This window comes from Talpa occidentalis, unplaced genomic scaffold (assembly GCF_014898055.3).
Source record: "Talpa occidentalis isolate TD23 unplaced genomic scaffold, MPIMG_talOcc4v2.1 talOcc4.7, whole genome shotgun sequence".
Classification (NCBI taxonomy): Eukaryota; Metazoa; Chordata; class Mammalia; order Eulipotyphla; family Talpidae; genus Talpa; species Talpa occidentalis.
In genome coordinates this window covers 45212522-45237256 of record NW_023605083.1, presented here as the reverse complement: position 1 = coordinate 45237256, position 24735 = coordinate 45212522, and the positions used below count along the sequence as shown (strand labels likewise).

Below are 24735 nucleotides of genomic sequence, written 5' to 3'. Positions count from 1 at the left end.
GTGACTGTCTTCTGTGCCTCTCCCCAACCTCATATGTGCAAGTTCCTTTGGATTCTGTTGCTTTGTATTCTTCAAGTGTCCTCCTCGTCCTTAGTCCTCAGTCCTTGTCTAGTTCCTACCACTGGATGCACTTTCTAGACAGGATTTTGCTAGAATTAGGTTTGCATGTACTCTCTGGGAGCCCCTCACGCCACTCCTCTGGAAGTCCTCTTCAGCAGTGTCATGGTGGTATTGAGCAACATAGCACAGTCTGTTACTGAAAACTTGAAATGCTTTAAAATAATGATGCTAAGAATATATCTCTATTTCTTCATTTTTATTATGTAGCATTTTTAAAATAAAGCCATATACTAATGAAATAAACTGTCTAAATTCAACAACTTTATGCATTTTACCACATTTGTTTATCTACCTATCTAGACCCTGCTTTGCTGAACCATTTCAATGTTTTATAAATGATGTAGCATTGCTTCTTAGTTGAGAACATTCTTCTGCATAAAACAATACCATTGTCTTATCTGAGCTTATTAACCTTTTCATATTATGGAATATCCCATCTGTATTCAAATATCCTTAATTGTCTGAAGAATAATTTTAAAAATTTAGTTTTCTAACATAAGCCTCAGAAGACTAGGAAACTAACAGATTCCAGAGGGTAGAAATTGTGAAGGAAAGAATAAAGTGGTGCCATGTGGAAAATATGAGATTTGAGGTCAGAGTCTTAAACTGTGGTTCTAAACTTTGGAGTCCTTAGAGAAGAGAGTTAGCTTGCTGAGCTCCTTGGCAAATGGGGCTGGGGCTTGGTAAGGTAACCCCTAAGATCCCTTCTGTTTCTCCCCTCAAAAATATTTATAAATTGTTGGGCCTCCTTGGTGGCGCAAGGGGTTAAGCACCACACTATGAAGCAATCCGAAGCCTCTGCAGCACAAGTTCGATCCCCGGCTGGCCAGGGAGAAACTCATATGGCATGGCAGACCTCTCCTGGCTAGCCCACTGCTCCCCTCAGCAGTGTATTTCAGTCATTCTGCCTGTTCTGTTCCCTGCTCTGTCTCTGGTGAATCCTCTCACCCCCCGCATCTCTGGCCTGTACCCCAGCTCTTGTATGCAAAAATAAATAAATCTTAAAAAATATTTATAAATTGTTAATGTAAAAATAACATTATTTTTGCTAATAATGCTAATAACACCCCCCCTTTTTTTTATTTGAGAAAATATTTTTTCCCTTTGCAATTCTTGATTACGGATGGTCTAGTTTGGTGAGGCAAGCCCAAGGCAACTGACCCTTCAGTGGTATCATTTTTTCCCATGAAATAATCATCTGTTAACTACTGTACCCCTTGTTCCACTGGGGAAGGAACAGTTTTAAACTTAGCTTATTTCTTTGTACCATTTATCCAGGCCCTTTTTTGTTTTTCCATCTTTTTCTTAGTCAGTGAAAGATGGTTTTATCCCCTGCCAAAAAGGTTCGCTAATGTGGGCCATTCATGTTTGCTTCTAACCACTATTTTGTTCTTAATGAAATATTGTTTGAGCAATTATGGACGACGAGCGCTCAGCAGAATGTCTGTACTCACCCTGGAACACAAAAACACTGGAAAGAGCAAGGTGGTCTTCTCAGACTTCACTGTGATTTTTGTTGATACACACTGTGTTCTGGTTATTTTCCCAGTGGGCCAGAAGTGATCTTGAGTATAATAAATCTGGGAGATGTGGCTGACTCTCCCAACTCACCACAATCCTGCTGAGTCAGTGTCTTCTTTTTTTATTTTTAACTGTCATCCTTTCTTTTCTCTCTCTTTACTTTCTCATGTGCTTATCCGTCTATTTGTTCAGTGTATATGTGTATTCCATGCCTCCTTACCATCCAGCACAGAGAGAGGCTGCTGAGAAGGGGCATCCCTACTTCATTGGTATTTTTCAACATAGGCCTTAGCTCACTTCAAAATGAAGAGCTATGAACAGGCCATTGCCTGGAAGAGTCTGCTTGATTACTATAGTGAAGAAGAAATGGGCCCTTTGGAATGTGCTTATACCATAGTAGTTACTTATAAGGCAATTTCCAAGCAAGCTTCTGGTTTGGGAAGCCTGGGATTGCTTGGGGGAGAGAGAGGGGGTAGAGCTTGGAGTGCCCACTTGGGATTGGCCTGCGAGAAGAGAAAAGCGAGGTTCTATGGGATTCGCAAACACATCAGTGTAATGGATTGTTGGTGATATGGAATGATTTAGTTTGATGATGAGTCTATTTTATTCCTTTCTATAAGATTTGATCCACTGAGTATAAGAAAATTAAAACTGTCCCCAAATGTTGTGTTCAGAATTGGATTGCTTTCATCAATGTTATCTGTAAGCCCTGTCATGGCCCCTCCTTTCTCCCCAACCCACACTCTCCCCTTCCCCTCCCCCTTCCCCTTCCCTTCCATTAGGATCTACCTTCCTATCCACCAGGACCTTTTAGAATCCATTCTCCATATCTTTCATAGTTATGCAGCCAAGGAATGCATTTTGTATGTGCTTAAAAACAAATGTTTAAATAAATAGTAGGCTCAGGACTGCTTTATAAGCTTCTTCTGTGTAACTATAATTCAGTGCACTGTAGATTCATTGCACTGTTTTCATTGCTGTTAAGCATTTCATCCAACAAACAAACTTGTGTGTGGACAGCTGGGCAATTTTCAGTTCTTCACGGTTAAAATCAGTGGTGCAATAATACATATTGCCTTATACCATTTTTTTTTTCCTAACACTTTGGAAAATTTTCAAACCTGTAGGAAATTTGAAGGAACATACAATAGTCACCTATTTTCCTTTTACATAAAGTATCCAATATATTTAAATCCAAGTAATTTTACCATATACGCTTTCTCTCCATAACCCCCTCCCCACCATGCCCTCATGACCTAAGTACCTCCCCAAAGTCCTATATCCTAATGTCACATTGGGGTGTTGGTTTCAACATAAGAGTTTTGGGGTACACAAACATTAAGTCTATAGCACACTCACTCGAGTTCTCACCAGATAGGTATACCCACACATAGATACAAAGTAATATAAGTGTGTATATATATACACACATACACATTTTAGACCTCATTTCTAACCCTTCATCGATGTCTTAATAACAAGGTCACTGCCCTATATAACCACAATACAATGATCACACCTAAGAAAACCAAATACTAACTCTGTGTGTGTGTGTGTGTATATAAAATACCAATCTAGAATATATATATTTTTATTTTAAAATACTTTTTAATATTTTAAATTACTCTTCAAAGCATCTGTGCTAATTTATTGTTCTCAACAGCAATGCATGAAAATTTTAACTTCCCCACATATTCACCAATGTTTTGTTATTATCTGATTTTAACTTTTGCTGGTCAAATGGATGAAAAGTATCACTTTTACATTTGCGTTTTAAAAGGGAATGCTCAGCCACAAAAACATGTAATTCAAGTACAAGATTTTATCTTTAATTATCCAAGTAGACTTGAGATCCCAGTTGGGAGTAATAAGCCCCATGTCTGTGAGCAATTTAGAGCAGGATGTTCACATTTTCCTAAAGATTTAGGAAGGAAATGTAATGTAGCTCAGTTCTTCATTTTTTAAATGTAGACTTTTCAGCCAAAAGTCTTTTCAGAAATGTTTTGAAACAATTATCTGGGGAATTAGATTTTGTTTCCAGTGGAGTATTAATAGTTAATATCATTAAATCATATAGAATGGGTCATATTAGTATTAGAATAGCCTACAAGATATGAAATCCTCACATGAAAACAGGAGCAAGCAGAACAAACTTTATTCTTGCCCTTCATGACAGTAAAAGAAATACTAAATCAAGAAAAATTTTAGCAAAAACTCTTAGGTTTAAACTTTGACAAATAATAGAGATGGTATGCTCATAACCAAATGGGGATAGAATGCTGCTTTTCATAAATAATAACAATTACTATATTCTGACTATCCAGTAATTAACACTATTAACATATGGTGAGTATAATTTCAAACTAGAAGTATGTGTGTGTGTGTGTGTGTGTGTGTGTGTGTTTACAATCATAATGTTATCTAGGACACTTTCACCTTAAAGGAGCACTAGCACTTATTGAGTGTGGACTGTGGGCCAGCACTGGTCTAAGTGCTTGTACTGTTATCATTCTCATTTCTGCAGGAGGCTGTTAAGGTTCAAGTTAGGCAGGAAGTAAGTGATAGACCTAGAATTTGAGCCCAGGCAGCCCTCTTCAGTTTAACTATACTATCTCCTGGTTTTATGCATTATTTTCTCATTTACAGTACTAGAAACATCATTTCACATCAGCAGTCTTCATTTGTATTGATTTTCTTGGCCACACAATATTTCCATTGTATAGATATGCATTTTATTTTTCATCATCATTTATGACCCTGATCACTGACCCTTTACATATGTCTTGGTCACTTCTCCAGCAATTCCTCTAGGTTATATATATTAGAGTTGGAATTTCAGAAGGCACAATAATATATTTTGAATAAAGTTGATACAAACTGTCTATTTTTCTTCATATAGCTGTGCATAGGTGCGATAGGAATAAATTTGATATGTTTATTTTCTTAGAGTCCCACTAACAAAGGAATTCCTTCAGTTTTACCCTTCTAGTAGACAAAATACAGTATTTCAATGGTTTTGACTGGTAATCATTCATTATAATGAGGCCTGTTTTTTTCTAATGCCTACTTGAATTTTCTTTTTATGAACTGTCTCTTTGTACTTACCATCTTTTCTCTTCTGTTGGTGCTGTCTTTTAAGAATTGATTTGCTGTAGCTCTTTAGATGAAGAATATAGTCTTGTTATGTTAGGAAAGTTTTTCCTTAGCAAGGCCTTTAAAAATTTTATGTATATTTTGCATTTTTTAATATTAAAATAGCCTGAATTTCCCTAATATAATATTGGACAAATATTCACCTTTATTTTCTGGATAGTAATCATTTAAATTTTTTTGTATATAAGTCAACTTTATTTTCTGGAAGTATAGTAATCATTTAAATTTTTTTGCATGTAAGTCTTTAATTCATCTAGGATTTACTTTGATGTTCCATACTGCTATGATTTTTTTCCCCTATATGGTTAAGATTTGTCCCAACTCTATTTATTGAGATGCCATTTATGAAAAAGGTGGGTGTGGTGTCTGGCACATACTTTTCCAGGAAAGCAACCCTTTCCTTATTCTCTCTTGCCTATCTCTTGCATAATTTTAGGCAGAAATGTCAAGTAGGAGCCTTGTCCTATTCCAGATTTGGACTAGAGGAAGGAAAATGGAGAGTAAAACTAATAACTGAGACTACACCATTTAATTAATGACAAATATTTATGAAATGCCTTTGAATGATGTATAAAAATTGTTAGCTTCCATAAGTCTAGTCCTGGGTTTTGATATGCTTTTTTTTTTTTTTTTGATATGCTTTTTTTTTCCTGGGACATGCTTTTCTAGCAGGTAAATGGGAGTGGTCCATATCTGGCTTTTCATAATGACACAGCACATGGTAATCTTAAGAAAACCTGGGTGAGTTACATAGTTTTTTTCCTGTCAGCCCTCTTTACAGCATTCCATTATCTGGCAAGATTTCCGTTGCTTGATGATAGATAGAAAATAGGTTAGATTTTGGCTATTATAGGAATTTCAGTTCTGGCACTTAACAGGACTAATTATATTTGGTTATAAGGACCCAAAATCTCTGAGAATATTTTAAAAAAATCTAAGGTAAAATAATGATTTTAAAATTAACTCCAGATGTGACCAGATGTCACAATCCACTTGAAGAAGGTTAAAAACCCTGCTTATCCCCAGGTCAGAGATGTAGTTATAAGAAAAATAGTAGATAAAAGAAATTAATCCTCCAGCAAGCAAGGAAGGCTAGGAGTTAAAAAAGAATGAGGAGGGAGATGAGGAAAAAATGAAATTAGAGAATGTACATCAAACAAAGAACATTAGCCAAGGAATCTTGGTTCAGGTTGATGTTGATTTGTAGGTGTATTTCTTTGTAGAGGATAATGGAAACTTTCCATTAATCTTCAAAAAAGTTGAATTTTTTCCCCTTGAATCTATGAGACTATCTATAAAGTGTGATTCAATGACTTCTTCAAAGATATTGTATGTGCATTTTAGTTAGTATTGTTGAATTGATTTCATGTAGTGCCTGACTTGGATGTCTTTTATGACACCGTGTGTTTGAAGCCTAGATATGCACTGCAAAGATAGTTATTTCAGGTTGGACAATGATATGAATATGACATGATGCCTTTCTTGATTGCCTTGGGAACTATAGCTGGTCCAGAAAGAATCTTAGTAGGTTTGGCCAATAATAATGAATAATAATGCTCATGCATGCTTGCAAAATCTTCTTCAGTGCTGGTGAGAACCTATACTCTCTATTATTCCTTTCAATAAATAACTAAAAGTCAGATGTTTCTCTACTGGGTACATCTTTACCAGAATATGCCCAGACTGGAAGAGCATGTACTGGATAAAAATTGGAAATAAAAGAACTATGCATGGAGATTTACATCTTTGACCCTCAGCAGATCTGGAGCCAGGGCGACACAATATTTGTGGGAACAAGGCAAGATGGAAGACCCTGGCTGCTTTACCTTTGTCACTGCCACATGCCACCCACAATGTGAACGGCTTTATATGCATTGTGGAAATGCATTCAAGCTTTGTCTACGCCCTCTCACAAACATTTGGACCTTGTCCAGCCTTCAGGCCTAGGGATGTGCACGCCAGGGCATATTTTCCCTGAGGAGGATGAGTTGGGAAACTTTCCATGTGGCTGCTGGATGGGGGATTAGAGCCATTTGGGCAGTGGCATTCTGGGGTCTCAAGTGGCTGTAGTATAGTCCAGAATTGGGAGAGGACATGGACTACAAGTGGGCATGGCCCTTGGTCCAATGACCTCATATTGGGTAGGGAGACATAAGAAAGTGCCAGATCAAGACCTTGTAAGTTTGAAGATTCCTTTGTCCAATTCTAAAGGTGACACTGAGTCCAGCCCTAGAATATGAGGATAATGGAAGGATATTGTCTAACTGCCCCTTTTGCTTTTAGCCAGCAAGTATTTGAATGTCTGTTCTGTGCAGATTGTTCACTAGGTGTTGTGGGAGGATACAGAATACAAAGCTATTTTTAATCTAGATGTGGGGGAGACAAAAGCTGAACTGAGAATAATTGCAAAACAACTGATTAGCAAGGGAAAATGGTTAGCCCGTAATTATTGAGTAAGGAATTTTGGGGTGAAACTGAGTAAAATGATGGTCTTGTTGAAGAAGAAATGCTAGTCTCAGGGCCTGCAGTGCTAGAGATCATGGAATTTTGGGCTGGCAAACCCATGCTTCCAGGGCTCCAGCAAGTGCCATAAATGTGTGACGGAACCTGGGACCAGACAATGAGAACTAGGGGTAGAATGCTGAAGTGGGGGAGCTGTCCCCTAGCAATAGATGCTCAAATGAAAAATAAAGTTGACCAAGTTACTAATCAAATGAAATGGTAGTGGGATCCCTGAATTCAAGCTTGTTGGGTTGTTGATGAAGAAATTAAACTGAGGATGCCATATCAGTGTGGAGTGTCATAATCAGATCCTTTATCCACATTTACTGCTAATAAAATAACTTTAAGAAAGATGCATCAGAGAAAGAGTAAGTGCGGAGGGAAATGTTATAGAAAATTCTTTAATGTCCTAGAAATAGTTCAAATGGTGGTTAAGACAAGTGGGAATCCCTTTCAAGTTTGGAAAAATGTTTGTTGTGTTTAGAATATGTGCAGGAATATGCCTTTCATTTTTATAAAATCATACCAATTACTATACAAGTTCCTCTAAGTGTTGAGCCTGCAAACCCTTTTCCAAAACACGGGGTTGGCCAATGTGCCCCCCCTCCAATTCATGATGAATTTGGAACCAGTTAGTATGACCTAATTTGGAATTTGAGTGACATTTGGACACATACACAGGAAAAAGGGGAGCGTGTGAAGACAAAGCACAGGTTGGGATTACACTGCCACAGGCCAGAGAATATCATGGTTTGTCAGCAATCTCCAGACGCCAGGAAAGAAGCCAGGAGCAGATTTCTCCCTCAGCTTCTGTGAGGGAATGCGTTTCTGTGGCTTGACGCCGTCCAGCTAGTGGGACTTTGTTAGGGCAGCCTAGGCAACTAATGCAGATAGAACTTCTGGACTTCTCCATTCTTGTTAGATATGCCAGCCTGTGCCTGGTCTCTATGGGTTTAATTCCTGTTTTGCAACTTGTCTCACAAATGCATTCAGTCTTCTAAACCATTTCATCCCCTTCTTGCTCTCCATTTCAAGTTACCACTTTTATCACTTATCGTAGTGATTAATATTTGAATACTGCTTTCTACGATTCAAATGATTTTAATTCCCACAACAAATAAAAGATGGAAATGACATTATTCTGCCCACTTAATTGACAGCAAACTGAGATTCAGAGAATTTAAGTAATTTGACTCAGGTCACAGTTACCTAGTTTATTAAAAATCTGGGATTCTGGCAGGGATAGGCATTTTAGCTGAAAGAAAAATTACTGAACCTGAAACAGAGGGCTTTTCTATAATTAACTTGCCATACTGTTTTCTCCATTCCTAAGAAAAGGCCACAGGACTTGTTTGTATCACTAGGGTAAAAGGAGAAATTCTTGAAATTATTCTCCTTTGCATTCCTACACCTTCGCGGAACAACCCTTGTTATTATCACAGCAAAGGCATCCCAGCAGTTGATATAATAAGAAAAGAGAGAACTTATTCTGTGTCTTTTTTTTTTTATAACAACAGAATTTCTTTTATATGCTTAATTACAACCTTTAAAGATGCAACGAATTGGCTTTTGGTGAATTTTTTTCCTTAAGTAGGTCACTGAAGATATAATTAATATAGATAATAGCTAGTTCATAAACAGATTTCTTTTAGTCTTTTTTTTTTTTTTGCACGCGTTTTCATGCTTTATAACAAAGCAGCTAGTTGGGTTATGTTATTCAGTTGGTTTTATAGCAAGGTCAAATAGTACATCCTGCTAACATAAGAAACATGTCAACAGTTTCCACAATTTGTCTTACTGAAAAGCCTTTTTTGTTGTTGTTATTCTTGAAGTACAGTTTTAAAAAGGAAACTCTGGTTGGTTGTTGGATTGCCTTATTTTTGGCAATCCAAAATTGTAATGTCAGAGAAGCCCGTACAGTCTCTCCCAACCCCAAATGGCAAAGTTACACTGAGGTGACCATATACTTGATTATCCGAACCAGGATACTTTTAAGAATGAAAAAAGAATGCTCTTAATAATGACCTCAGGACAATAGATATAAAGCAGGATTGTCCTGAGCAACCAGGCGAGATGGTCATTTTGGTGATTTTAACCCACCCTGGAGAGGGAGAACTTAATAGGTGGACCTGAAGATTATTATTAGTCATCAATCATTAGATTGTCCCTTGAAAATTAAATATATGTAGTTTTTGGATATCAATAAGAGATAAGTTGAAAAATTCTTACTCAAATATCTTGGTCTTGGTCATTCTAGGGAGAGCTTGTTGTTCTGGGGAGACTGAGGCTCAAAGGGATCTGAACCTGGAGGAAAGGAAACTGGGGTGGCCTTCCCAACTTGGGTGGAGATGCATGCCCTCGTGTCTGTGCCCAGAGTAGGCACTCAATATATGGCTGATAAACGTAATGATTGGAGTAACTATAAGCCTGTTCTGAAATAGGATTGTGTCTTTACTTGATTCACTATTGTACACCAGAAATTTCATTCAGAGGGTGTAGTTACAGTTGAAGATCATGTGATGAGAACTCAAGAGTTAAGTAGGCACACATTTGTGGTTTTTTTTTTTTTTTTGAAGATTTATTTATGCATACAAGAGCTGGGGTGCAGGCCAGAGGTCTGGGGTCGGGGGGTGAGAGGATTCATCAGAGATAGAGTGGGGAGCAGAAAAGGCAGATATACTGAAATACACTGCTGAGGGGAGCAGCGGGTGAATCAGGGGAGGTCTGCTGTGCCATGTGGGTAGCTCCCTGGCCGGGGCTTGATCTCGTGCTGCAGTGACTGTGGATAGCTTCAGAGTGCTGTGGCTTAACCCCTTGCACCACCAGGGAGGCCCCACATACTTGTTTTTTAATTTGGTGGTTGAGAGGAGAATTAAAGGGGAGTGTAGAGTTCATTTCCATTGGGTCTGTTCCCTGCGCTTGCATGCGATTCCTCCATGTGTCTCTTTTAAAATGTTCGCCTCACTGCCTTGCCTTCCCTTACTGAAGTCTAAGAATCTTAAATGCACTGTCTCTTTTTAGAGTGCCTTCCTTTTACTTTAAGACATTTTTTCTCTGGGCTCTCCTCTCTCCCCTCTTTCATTTTCAACACAAGTGAAATGAAGCTTTGGATTATCACAATTTGCCCAAGAACAAGTTCTGCCTTGGACGCATTTTATGTTAACCATTCTAGTGTTATATTATTCCTCATATTCAGAGTTCAATATAGAGTCCAAAGGAAGAGAGACCAAGGTCTTACCAGACCCGTGGGGTTATGATTTCTTGCTGAATATTTCTGTAAAAATGGGGGAGACACTTAGGAAAGCAATGAACTGTGGAAGAGTCTATTCTAACCATTTAAGATCATTATAATCTGCCTTTTAGGAAGTAAAACAATTATGAGTCAGTTACAGAGCAGAAAATGATCTCATGACCCTCCTTACAAGTGAAACGAGTTTTACTTCTTATGGAATCACTGATATTTTTACTGTAAGTCATACAGCTTATCTGAGATTTCTCCCTATTCTTTTTGTGGTTTATTCATCTTTATGGAAATGTAACTGATGGCAGGGCATTTTCCAACATAGTTTTGTCACTACCAGGCATTTTATTTTTGAGAAAAACAGCTCCCTCAAAGGTATTCTGTGTATCTTGTTGCTTTTCCAGAGTCTTCTACAGATGAGCTATCGCTACAGAGTTAGCAAAATTGTGTAATCTTTATGGAAGTGTCAGTTGTGATGTTTGGCAAGCAGCACCAATCTCTGCATCACATCACCGCATACAAGAGATGTTGTTTAATCTGTAACAAACTTTTCCTGACATAAAGCAGTTAATACTAAGATAAATATTTCTATTGCTCTCCCCCACCCCACCTCAGGTGTAGTCCCCATAGAATTTCCTTCACCAATGCACCTGTGCATCATCACCTCAGTCCCCTGTGCTCTACCCTCCACTCCCTCTGATCCCTCTCCCTCCCCCTCAAGTCAGAAGGAAAAAGAAAAATATCAGATGGTTTCACTTATAGGAGGAATATAGGGGACCCAAATAAGACATCAGGGGAAAAAATAATGACAAAACACAACACAAAACAAAACCAAACAATTATAAAACAGAGACATGCTTCTATTGAATCTTTAAAGAATATCACATATATAACAAATTATAGAAATTTGTAAAGATAAGCTATATAGGTAAATAGGTCAAATTAATTTAGAGAAAAATTAGCCTTATTGTCAGAGCACAAAGGAAATCATTTCATCCCCCAAAGATTCATCTAGGCTGACACAGAATCATATATATTACCTCCTGTACCTCCTGCATCCAGGGGAGAGATCCAGCATGACTGAGTGGCTCTCATGACTTTGACATTAACTATCTTAGTTAAAGCACCGGTGCCTTGGGGAAGGAAATTCTATGGGGACTCAACTTGAGGGGATAGGGGGAAGCAAATATTGTTTAAAAATTAAAAAAAAAATGTAAAAGTTTAATGTAAAATAAAAAAAATTAAAAAAAATAAGACTTAACAAAAAAAGCATGAGAAGTTGGGGGTGGTGAGATAGAAAATGTCAGTTAGGGAGTTTATCAGAAAGGTAAAGGTAAACAAAGGTATGCAGATTTAATTTCTGCCTTCTGCATGGATAAGAGATATGGAGATTAGGTCTTCACCCTGCTGTGAGTGAGAGGCCCTTACAGAGAGAAGTTCACATATAAATGTCTTTCAAAAGCAATTTCCACTCAGCTTTCAGAGCCCTATAAAATCAACCTTTTTCCAAATACTTATTTTTGGGATGGCAGATTTTTACTTCCTTCATTTCTTATGGCAAATATGTGAAGTGCATTATTTCAGTACTTCCAATTAGAAAAACAATTATTCAGCGGTTCTTTTGTAATTAAAAATTATTAGCTGTACCTCTTGGCTTTGCTTGATACAAGAAATACAAATCAGGCTTGGGCTTGAAAATACTTTTTTGATCAAAATGAGGCAAAAAAGAGTGATAGAAAATGGCAAGAGTTACTTAGAATTATGGCTTTTCTTGGTTAGTTGGTCATGATGGTTTTGCAGGTTAATCAAACAAAAAGACTAAAAAATATAATACAGCATCTTTTGCATTCTATTCCATTGTTTTAAAATCTTAAACTGTGTAACGTGTCTCATCACTTAATTTATTAGTTTTCTCTTTTTGTTTGGAAATAGCCTCCTCTCTTTTTGAGAGAGCAGCCTGGAAACCTGTCTCCAGTTGATTCCAGCCCTGTGTTGCCTATATCCATTGCTATTTTTCCCTTTCTGGTGAAAAATAGCACCTCCTCTGTTTGCAAGAACAGAAGCTGGGGAAGGTAAAAAGGTTATGGTGATGACTAGGGGGCTGGGCAAACGCTGGCAGGATGACTGGAATAAATGAATCTTTATTGTGCTTTAAAAATGTTTTCCCTCTGGACACTGAGAAACAGAGCTCCCACAAGGATATTTTATTCATGCATAAATGAAACTGGAACTTATAAAAACCCATCAGCTAGACTGAAGGTGATGTGAAAAGTTTGAGTGTTCCAGTCCCAGGGAGACCTCATTAGTGAAGCTCCTCTCAGAAAGGCCCCAGAGCAGTGCTTCCCAACCAGCCCACGGATTGGGTGCTTCAACCTCCCTGGAATGATGGTGAAAAGCACATCATCCCAGGCTCTTGCAGAAGACAGCCAGAATTATAGAACTGAAAAGGTGTCCAGGAGTCTGATTGTTAATCAATTATTCCCTCTTCTTTCTCTTCCCTGACCATTGCATTCCATTCTGCACTTGGGTGAGTGTCTTGATTTTCTTGGGCTGCTATAACAAAATACCACAGGCTAGCTAACTTCTAAATAATTATAAACAACAGATATTTCTTCCTTATAGTTCTGGAGGATGGAAGTTAGATATCAGTGTGCCAGCCTGGTGCAGTGCTGGTGGGAGCCCTCTTCAGGATTGCAGGCTTCTCCTGTGTACTCCATGGCAGAAAGGGCTGGTGAGCCTGCCAGAACCTCTTCAGAAGAACACTAGTCCCACTCATGAGGGATCCACCCTCATGACCTAATCATCCCAAAATGCACCTCCTAATTCTATCCAGGGACATTGGATTTTCAACATGAATTTGGGGGGGACACAAGCATTGCAGTCATAGAAATGGGGAGTCATTTGGAGTTTTCCCCAATCTTTGTCAGATTCTCTCATAAATCAGTATCTTGAGGGACCTCCATACTGTTTTCTATAATAGCTGCCTCAATTTTCATTCCCAATGGCAGTGTATTAGGGTTCCTTTTTTCTCTACACCCTCTCCAACACTTGTTTTTTTATCTTTTTGATATGGGCTATTCCTATAAGTGAGGAATCTCTCACTGTGATTTTGATTTGCATTTCCTTAACAATCTTGATGATGAAAAGTTTTCTTCCTTGTGCCTATTGGTCATTTGTGTGTTGTCATTGGAAAAGTTTCTATTCAGAAACTTTGTCCACTTTTGATTGAGTTGGTTGCTTTTCTTGTTGAATTTTATGCCATCTGGTATACAGAATGGAGGTTCCTCAAAAAAAAAAAAAAGAAAGAAAATGGAAATACCATATAGTTCAGAAATTCGATTTCTAGGTATCTGTCCAAAGAATAAGAAAACATTAATTTCAAAAGCTTTATGCACCCCTGTGTTCATTGTAGTGCTATTCACAATAGCTAAGCATATCTTAGCTTGGAAACAACCTAGATGCCCATAGATGGATAAATAGAGAAGATGTATGTGTGTTTACCTACATTTACACACACATGTGTGCACACACACACATACACTCGAATACTACTCAGCTGTAAACAAACAAGCAAACATGGAATCTTGCCATTTGTGACAACATGGATGAAACTTGAGGGTATTATTCTAAGTAAAGTAAGTCAGAAAGAGAAATATAAATACCACATGATGTCACTCACGTGAGAAAAAAAAGCAAACAAACACAACTACAAACAACCCTAAGATTATGACAACAGAATGGTGGCTATCAGAGGGGAACGAGGTGGGTGGAGTGGAGGGGGTGGTAGCTGAAAAGTAGACTCTTGGTGGTAGTTGCGGTGGGTATATACACCTGTCAAAGAATGAAGCTTTATTTCTATGAAGCTTGAGAAGAACAAGCACTGTGATGACAGCACTTGCAAGTGAATAAATTGCAAGTGCACGGGGTGGCCACTGTGCAAGTTACAGGGGTTCAAGCAGAGTACTCCAAAGTTCAGGAACTCCCTGTGGTTATCCCTCTTTGCTGGTAAGAAACACTTCTACTTAAAGATTCCAAAGGAATTTCTTCTATCTCCATTTACCAGGAGACCCTTCCTTACATAGAACCTGGGCCTCCCTGAGTGTTGGCCCTAGGTCTCATGTGTCCTCATCAGAAAGGGCCCCTGCTCCCATGGGGGGGTCACTTTGTATACTCAACAGACTCATCCAATCAGACCTGAACCTTCCCTTGACCAGACAAACCCACCTCCTCTTGTTTTTCAAAACCATAATCATCTTGTTTGTTTTAGTCAACAGATGCTCATTCACACAGGGCCCCATCTTTGTGCTCTGTTTTAGGTTTCAAAGAAATGAGGTCCCATCCTTGTAGAGCTATTTGCTGGTCACTTCATATCCCTTTCTGCCTGTTGGTCTCATAGAAAATTTCCCCCAAAGTCCAGAACTGTGTCTCCATTTTTGTTCTGGCTTACATTATCTTTTGTTAAGCTGAACTAAATAACAATGACTTCTCTCAAATGGTTTTAGCAAACATCACAGACTATTGGAAATGGCTCTGCTCATCTGGGAAAACTTATCAGCACCTCCTTTGGCTCTCAGAGAGGCAGTCTTTACGGAAGATTTTAGGTAAACTTTAGAACAATTGACTCTCTGTTTAGATGTCCTTGGTCTATCACTTGGAAAGAATTTATTTTGCTGTGACCTGTTTCCTTATGGCTCCTAAAAGGCAACTTTTTCCTTTTGTGAAACTTTCTGTGTATTTAAAATTAAGCTGAAACTCAAACCTCATATTGCTTCCTCAATTCCCAGAAAGAGTTTAGAATTTTAGTGCTAAGACATTTTATTGGCCCCTTTTCACTGTGAGTTTCAAACTTCAGTGTCTTTTTTTTGTTGTTGTTGTTCTTTTTTAACATGGGGACAGTTCAGGAGAGAATTTCAGAAGCTTCAAGAGACAAAGCGGGGGAAATCTCCTTTTAGGATAAAAAATAAAAGGGTAAATTTCATGTAAGAAAGACAATAATGTGTGTGTATTGTTTTTCAAAATGGTTAGTGGTGGTAGACAAACTAGTTTATTGGTTGGAATATTGCTGAAAGTTTTAAATTTTATTATATTTAATTTGATTAATCAAGGCAAATAATCTGTTTTTTCACTTAGGATATTCATGTTTCCTTTTGTAACAAATTTAAGTAAAAAAATTGTTTAAATAATCATGTAGGTGGTATATGGATATGATAAAAAATCACAAGGAAGGTACACAAATGAAGGGGCTTTGGGGAAACGCTGGTTAAATGAACATCTTTTAGAAACCTCTCAGCCCTGCAAGGTCCAAGGTGCACATCCTTTACCTACATAAATCTGGATGCTAGCAGAGATGAGTTTTCACTTAAAGTAGACCACAGATTATCACTATATACCAACTGTGCCCAGAGTGGCAAGCTCAGTGTTTTCAATTTACCTACTTAAGGTCTACTCTGGAAAAGGAAATAACTCACATTTAGGAGGCATAGGGGGAGACAAAGGATCCAGGGCAGAGTTTCACAGTGGGAGATGCAGGATACAGATGCAAGATGGGAGCATACCAGTCTTTCAAGAGAAGCAGTTCTCTTGTCATTGCTGCAAGACAGAGAATAGGACACAAGGCCCTCTGGCGAATCTGTTACCAGCCAGAGTGTCTTCCCCAGAGGTTATCTCAGTTTTATTACAGAAGACAGAAGCAGTAGGATGATGACTAGCCAGGGACCCCACACGTAGCAGGTCCTTAATGATAGTGAAAGTTTAAATAATGCATAATCATAGTTGTATTATTTTTTTCCAAATATGAAAACAGTGAAGTGAAAACTAAATGGTTAAGAGCCATTTCCCTTATTTATATTTGAAACAGCATCTAGAAACAGAATTGTAATTTTCTTTCTTTCCCCATTGAATATTTTAGAGCATTGGGTCCAGGAGCTAAAGTCCTTTTGGGTTGTGGTTTCCTCTCTGAAAATCCCCCTCTCCACCCTCCTTTGTCTCATGTGATTGAATCTCTTGGTAAACCAACACCAAGGTTCATTTTCTAAACAAAGACTTCTCCCTCCCAGGACTCAAAGGTTAAAGTCCTCACTAAGAAATAAGAAAGGAAACAGTGGGTATTTGTTACTCATCTGAGCCATATAGTCAATTTTTTTTAAAGATTTATTTTTATTTATACAAGAACCAGAGTATAGGCCAGATGTGCAGGAGGGTGAGAGGATTCACCAGAGACAGACTGGGGAACAGAACAGGCAGACTGATGAAATACACTGCTGAGGGGAGCAGCAGGCAAGTCAGGAGAGGTCTGCTGTGCCATGTGGGTTTCTTGCCAGCCGGCCGGGATCAAACCCGTGCTGCAGAGGCTGCAGACAGCTTCACAGCAAGGTGCTCAACCACCTGTGTGAAAAGGGGAAGCCCATATAGTCTATTAACATAATTAGTTGGACTGATAAAACTAAATCACCTCATCCTCAAATCACCAATAATTTTTTCCTTCCAAAAATCATACCCTTTAGGTCAGGGAAAAGACAAAACTTGCAAGCTGACCATAGATCTGAGACATGCAACAGTGGGTAGGGAGGGGTCAAGAAGGGCGGGAAGAACACAGAAGACTATAGTGTTGGATCAGGGGTGCTGTGGTGATGGGGAAACAATGGGGATTACACCTGAGGGGAAAAATCAAATATTGTCCAAAACTTAACAAAGATATAAAAAAAATTTAATTAAAAAATAGGCAATATGAAAACTTTTTTTAAAAAAAATTGTGCACTCTAGATTTTTCTTCTGCTTTCACAGAGGAAGCAAATATGTTGGTCTTCAATGTCCAAGTATATAGTGTCTGCTTAAAACAGGGATAGAAATTCAATTCAGATCCTTCTTTTGAGCTGAGGAGTGTCCTGGCCACAGCTGTTAGTGCAGAGAATGATGCTTTGTATCTGCCTTGGCTCCCGCCTCATCTGCCTCCATCCGCTGCTGGAAACATCTCATTTAGAGCAGAGCAGTGAAGGATTAGAGATAAAATCCCAAGTGTTGGTGTCTCAGTCCCAGATGAAGACCACACTTAAACAGTTAGGAGGCTGCCCTTGGCCTTTTTTAGGGACAATAAGTTATTTAATTTTTTTCATTTCTCATTTCCCTTCTGAAAAAAGAAGATACTTAACTGAATGGTGTTGAGGCTGACATGAAGGTGTGTGGGCCTTCCCCACTGAGTGCTCTATTGCGGTTGCCACGAGACTGCTTGTGAAACACTGTCTGAAGGGTCTTCCTTGTGCCCCAGCATACATGCCTGTAAGATGGTGGTTCTGCTGGCGCTTAGGGTTCAGTGTGTGACCAGAAACTTCAGATTAATCCTTATATGACCAATAAGTCCTTTTGTTCATGACCAAATTCACTTGCTAACTGTGTGACTTTGCAGAGGTTACTTAGTCAATATGAGCCTCAGGTTTTTCTCATCTGTAAAATAAAGATGATGATAAGAGTATACATCTCATAGGGTGGTTGTGAGGATTTAAGATATCAGTTTGTACTGTGTACCTGTCACATGGTGACTACTCTAATATTCCCCCCTTAATGGGACTGAAAGCATCACAGGGAATCAGGATAAGGCTCCTGCTCAGCCAAGTTTTGTGGCTGTGCTGCTGTGGGTGAAGTGGTTGCCACCCACACAGCACACTAGCTGTTTGAGAGAGGATGACTCACTTTGTTTTCCCATGTTGCAGAGAAGCATGTAGTTGAACCTGGATGAATTCTTTACCACTATCCTGTGTTCCAAAATAACTGGAATATTATTCTACCTTAAAAAGGAAATCTTGTCACATGCTATAATATAGATAAACGAAAATATTGTGCTAAATGGAATAAGTCAGTCACAAATACTATACTTACACTTACATGATCATATTTATATTTCTGTGAGGTACCTGATGTAAGAGATTGAGTTGAATGGTGGTTGTCAGGGGCTGGGGAGAGGGAGCTTCAATATTGCAAGAAGAGTTCTGGGGAGTGACTGCAGATTAATATGAATGTACTTAATGCAACTGAACCATGCACTTAAAAATGATTAAAATGGTAATTTTTGTATGTTTTGCCACAATTTAGAAAATTAATTTAAAAACTTATTAAGCAGGGCCTCCCTGATGGTGCAGCGGTTGAGCGCTGGGTTGCGCGAAGCTGCCCGCGCCGGTTCGATCCCCGGCTGCTCCCCGGCCACCGGAGGAGAGTCCCACATGGCGCGCAGACCTCTCCTGCCACCCGCTGCTCCCCTCAGCAGTGTACTTCGGTCCTTCTGCCTGCTCTGCTCCCCGCTCTGGCTCTGGTGAATTCTCTCACCCTCCCGCGCTTCTGACTGTACCCAGTGCTTGTATAAACAAAACAAACAAACAAACAAATAAATAAATAAAACATGCCTCTATTTAAAAAAAAAAACAACAAAAAACAAAAAACAAAAAAAACTTATTAAGCATGTGCCAAATGTTAGGCATTATATCTGGCCCAAGAGAAACAATGAGTGAAAGCCAACATGACTCCTAAAGTGACTCTGATATTAATTTCCAATATGGAGTGGGAGTTCCCACCCATAGAAGTCTCTGGACACAAGCTGGGTGTCCTAAAATTCAACTTAATCCTGAAACTGTCTACCTGGAGATGGTGGCAGATTCTACAGGTCATGTTCTTCAGACTTCAAGAGATGCCTTCCCACCATGTGCTTCTGACCAATAGGCTATAAATAAGAGGTTCCCATGATCCCCCTCCATGATATGAGTAATTTTCTTGAGCACCTCATAGAACTCAAACATTTTCATTATTAATTACTGGTTTATTATAAAAGGATATAATTTTAGGAATAGCCAGAATACACAGGCCACAGTATCTGGAAAGGGCACAGACCTTCCATGCCCCTCTAGGGGGCCACACTCCCTAAATCTCCACATGCTCACCAACCCAGAGGCACTCTGAATCCTGTCCTTTTGGTGTTTTATGGAGCCTTTGTTACATAGGCTTAATTGATTGACTCAATGACTGTTGGTAGTTGAGCTCACTCTCCAGCCTCTCTCCTCTCCCCAGTGGTCTGGTTGTGGGACTGGAAGTTCCAAATTCTCTAACCACACGTTTGGTTCCACTGACAACCCATCTTTAGGTGCTTTCCAAACCTCACCTTATTAACTTAATAAGAGACAGCTTTTTTGCTCACAGCCTTTAGGAAATCCAAGTGTTTTAGGAGTTCTATGCCAGAATTGAAGACAAATTTCATTTTTATAAAGCACAGTATCATATCAATATTTTATTTTTACAAAGCACAATACTTATGAAACAGTAGGCTGATAGTGAGATGATGTTAAGTGGAGAATGACATCAACAGGCAAAATGCAGCTGCAACAGGTGTTACACAGAGAAGTTCACGATATCCTGGGGGTCTGGAATATAGGAACTTGGCCTTGTCAAACAGGCCAGGCCAGGCCAGGCCAGGCACAAAGTTGAGCAGGAGAAAGGAGGACCATTCCAGGGAAGCAGAGAGTGTGTGCAAAAGCTGCAACCAAGGAGGATCTGAAAAGAAGCATGAAGGAACGCAGAGTGTAGAGGGAAGTGTGTTGAGAAGAGGTTGGTAAAGTGGGAGGGGCCAGACCACCCACCTGTTAGAGCTGTGAGGAGCTGTCTTTCCTCAGAAGAGTGGGAAAGCAGTGAGAGTTTTGAGTTGAGGATGGGGAGACAGACAAGGAGGTTTGTGTTTTGAAAAGATCAATCTGAAAGAACTTTTTTCTTTTTTAAAAAATATGTTCTTTTTAGTAATTTTCTCCAGCTTCATTCATTCATTCATTCATTCATTCATTCATTCATTCATTCGTTTATTTATGTATACAAGCACTGGGTACAGTCAGAAGCACGGGAGGGTGAGAGAATTCACCAGAGCCAGAGCAGGGAGGAGCAGGCAGAAGGACCGAAGTACACTGCTGAGGGGAGCAGCGGGCATGGCAGGAGAGGTCTGTGCGCCATGTGGGACCCTCGCCCAGCAGCTGGGGATCGAACTGGTGCTGCAGAGACTGCGGGCAGCTTCGCAACTGAGTGCTCAACCGCTGTGCCACGGGGGAGGCCCAGAACATTTTTTTCTTACAAGGAAAAATCTTATCTGCGGCAGCCCCTGCCACTGAATGCCAGTCTACCGCTGCGCTGGTCCGCGGCACTTATCCAATACTAAGTGTTGTCTCAATTATCCACATTGGAAAATTGAACAAGGCCCCCCAGGTGTTTCTCAGCACCTTTGCTGTGGTCCCCACCTGATGCTTGCAGGGCTCTGACGAGGGTGCAGATGGAGGCTCACATCCCAGCGTCTAACTAGTGATGGGTTATATAATCAGGATAACAAGCTATCATATATTCTGCCTCTTACTACAACAAACACGTCTCTATAACTAAAATGTCAATCAGGAGTGAGCAATTACGGTTTTTATTCAACTCAGTTGGCCAGTATCAAGGACGATTGGATTTAACTGTAACTGTGCAGCTTGGGTGCTCGTGGGGTCAATGAGATGTGGGTGAGTGGTAAAATAAAAAGAAATCACTACCAACTCCATAATTTTTGCCTTCTTTATAGCAAAATTACTGATTTTATTGTTTGAATTAAGCTTTCATATAATTTGTATCATTTTGACAGAAGGAAACAACCTTAGTGGAATATAATTTGCATATCTTTCACCTTGTTGAAGTGTACAACTTTTCTTGAGTCACTTTAGTTTTGTACAGTGTCGTCCTCATTTCAGTTTGAAGAAACTTTGCCCTCTTGATGGCATATCAATCTGAGTTGTTAATGAACTTCTTAGTGATACTCAGATTTGAAAATGAACCATTAAAAAAAAATAAAGAAAATGAGCCAGGAATATATGTTGTTCCAAACATGATAATGGGGTCTCATATGATAAAGAGAATATTAGAATCTATTTTAATTCCATCACATACATCTCTATCACTTTAACTTTTACTATCTTCCCAAGTGAAATTATCAATCCAGTATTAGTGTAAGACACTTGGCATCCTATTTCACACTTTATCTCTTGACACCGACACAAATGTAAGAGTGTTAGGAAAGGTTTTATATTGTGGGCTGTTCCTCAAGTGCCGTGTGCTGTGTGGTGAGTTTACAGGACCTGAACTACACCTTGGAAATGAAGGCACACATGTCTTCTTTGTGTTCATGTACCTAGAAGGAAGGAATCGACAAGTTAATCAGCTTTTTCTCTTATCCTGAGTGTGCCTGCTGATGTACTCCTCCCTGCTCTTTAAAGCACCGACCATCACCGCCCCCCAACCCTCTCCCTTAGCGGTGTGAAGCCTTTACATTTTGAGGCTTTCAGATATAATTGCTCCTTGTTTTGTTTAAGATTTATTTATTTATACAAGCACTGAGTACAGTCAGAAGCGCAGGAGGGTGAGAGAATTCACCAGAGCCAGAGTGGGGAGCAGAACAGGCAGACTGATGAAATACATTGCTGAGGGGAGCAGCGGGTGTGGCAGAAGAGGTCTGTGTGCCATGTGGGACCCTCGCAGGTGGCCGGGGATCAAACCGGCACTGCAGAGGCTGTGGGCAGCTTCACAGCCCAGCGCTCAACCACTGCGCCACCAGGGGAGTCCCAGTTGCTCCTTGTTTTGAGGGCTCCAGGAAAGGGATGTGGGAGAGCAGTTTCATGGGGCCTAAACAGTGTTAATCACTAGAGCTGATGTTTAGGATTACTACAAATGACACAGACACACACTTTTGCATCCTTAATAAGTGTGTGTGTGTATGTGTGTGTGAGAGAGAGAGAGTGAGAGAGAGAGAGAGAACACAAGCATGAGGGGAGGGTTTTAAGAGGGAGAGAGAGAAAGAGAGGGAGAGACTGATTTTACCTATGATAGAGGGTCTGGGATCAGGGTCGCTCTGTCCCGGGTTCAGGATGATTCTACCCTGTAGCCTAAAACTATGCACTGGGCAGGGCCTTTCCAAGTCCACCCCCACTGATGTGTTAATATGGGCCAGCGCTGCCAAGAAGGCTTTTCTCAGTGTGTTCCTTCTGAAGACTGCTGACTGTGTTTTTTACTTGTCTTCTAGGAACTGGTGAAAGTGGCAAAAGCACCTTTATCAAGCAAATGAGAATTATCCATGGGTCTGGATACAACGATGAAGACAGAAAGGGGTTCACAAAGTTGGTTTATCAAAACATATTCACTGCCATGCAAGCCATGATCAGAGCCATGGACACGCTGAGGATACAGTATGTGTGTGAGCAGAATAAGGTAAGGCGCCAAGGGGCGTTGGCCCTGTTTGTGGATGCATGCTTTCCGACACTCTGGTTAGCATCTGTCTTTGAACAAAAGTATTTAGTAAGCGCTTTGCTCAGTAACCAAAAGCAGCTTTTAAGCTGAGCCCAGATCAGAATCTGGGTGGAGATCCTCTGGAGAAGACTGATGGATATCCCTGGCCCTGCCATTTTTCTGCAGGAGTTCTGTCATGGCAGCTAGTAGTGCTCCTTGGGGTGCAGCCATTCTGACACAGGGACAGTCATTTGGTTGCTTTTTCAGGTGCTGGGAAGTGGAAGGCATTTGCATTTTCTCTTGCAGCTAAGATAGCCAGTTAAGTTTTTCAGCGGAGCAATGAAGATTTGGTGGGTTTGCAATGGCCAACTTTTTACAAATTTCCAGTCTTTGGAAATATTTTCACAAATGTCTTGAAACTACTCAGAGAAAACAGTGGATTTTGTTTATTTTTGGGAGCTTGCCCTTCTTGGGTGCAGCCCATGATTGTTTATGAGAGCAGTGCTGTTTCAACTAGCAATGGTCTCTCATACAGTAACAGTGTCCACTTGGCATGTGCTTTCCTGTCACCACCAGTTATTTAAAATACATATTTGTTTAAGACCATAGGAAAATAATGAGGCAGGAGGGTGGGAGGAGAAGGCAGATAACATTTTTTATATATACTGGAATGCAAGTCTATAGGAAAATACTGTGTCTGATAAGAATCTAGATTTGAAATCAAGGTTTTTTTTTTAATTTATACAAATTATGATATCATAAAGAGAAAAATTCTAAGATGAGACTTGTGGATCTGTTGAAAACAACTTATCTGCTAAAATGCCAGAATTGCATGGGGTTTAGGCCCCAAGGATAATCTATGTTGAAGTCATGGCATCTGTATTCATGTATATTATGTATATGTTTTATATATATATATATATATATATATATATATGAGATATACAGAGTTTCAAAGTAATCAAACAACTAAATTTAAATATTCATGATTAGATTGCATAAGAGAGCACAGTGTGAACCAAGCTTTAGACTTTGCATTGTGTCTGCAACTCATGTCTACTGCCTGGTAAAAAAAATGTGGGAGTGTATCTTGCCTACTGCTTCAACCTTCAGCAATGTTATGCTGAAAAATGTGTGTCCATGGGGGCAGATTAGCCTTTAGTACTTCTTCAGCCAATTTTAGTGTGTGTCCATGGGTACCCAGGAATCCCAAGCTATTAAGGGGTGATGCTCCAAAAGTGGTCCAGCCATCTGTGCACACAAAGGCAAAGGAAGCAGACTGTAAGCATGAAAGATTTTTAATAGAATTGGTGTGCATAGAGAGGAAGAAGGGATTTCACTAAGTTTACCGATAAACTCCACAAATTACCCAGTCCCTTATGTGTTAGTGTGCAGACAAACAGACTTGGCCTGAAGTGGGCAACTGAGGTTTCCTCTATTGAAAAATGTATTTTGTTTCCCAGTCATAGTGAGGTGACTATGGAAAGCTTAGAATTTAGGGATGGGTTTGTTAACAGTGGGAAGAAAATATTCCATTATAAGTCCGTTCTACTTACCCTGGCAAGATGTTCGTGAAGTCCAGTCAGTTGTGATCAAGATCTCTGGGTTTTTGTTTTGTTTTCCCTTAAGAACTTCAGGATGGGGGCCTCCCCGGTGGCGCAGCGGGTTGAACACACTGCTGTGAGGCTGTTCGCAGCCTCCATGGCACCGGTTCGATTCCTGGCTGGCCAGGGAGATTCCCGCATGGCGCGGCAGACCTTTCCTATAACTCCCGCTGCTCGCCTCAGCAGTGTATTTACATTCTTCTGCCTGTTCTGCTCCCTGCTCTGTCTCTCACCCTCCTGCGCCTTTGGCCTGTACCCCAGTGCTTATATGAATAAATAAATCTTTAAAAAAAAAAAGAACTTCAGGAGGGTCTCAGAATTTAT

At 39.7% G+C, this 24735-nt stretch overlaps 1 protein-coding gene across 1 annotated transcript in view; it reads left to right on the top strand.

Moving 5' to 3' along the window:
• GNA14 (G protein subunit alpha 14) overlaps positions 1-24735 on the top strand; it is a 174371-nt gene that overhangs the window by 71620 nt on the left and 78016 nt on the right. The window contains exon 3 of the mRNA XM_054689238.1: positions 22605-22789. Coding sequence (XP_054545213.1) covers positions 22605-22789 — 185 coding nt within the window. The remainder of the gene's footprint in view (positions 1-22604; positions 22790-24735) is intronic.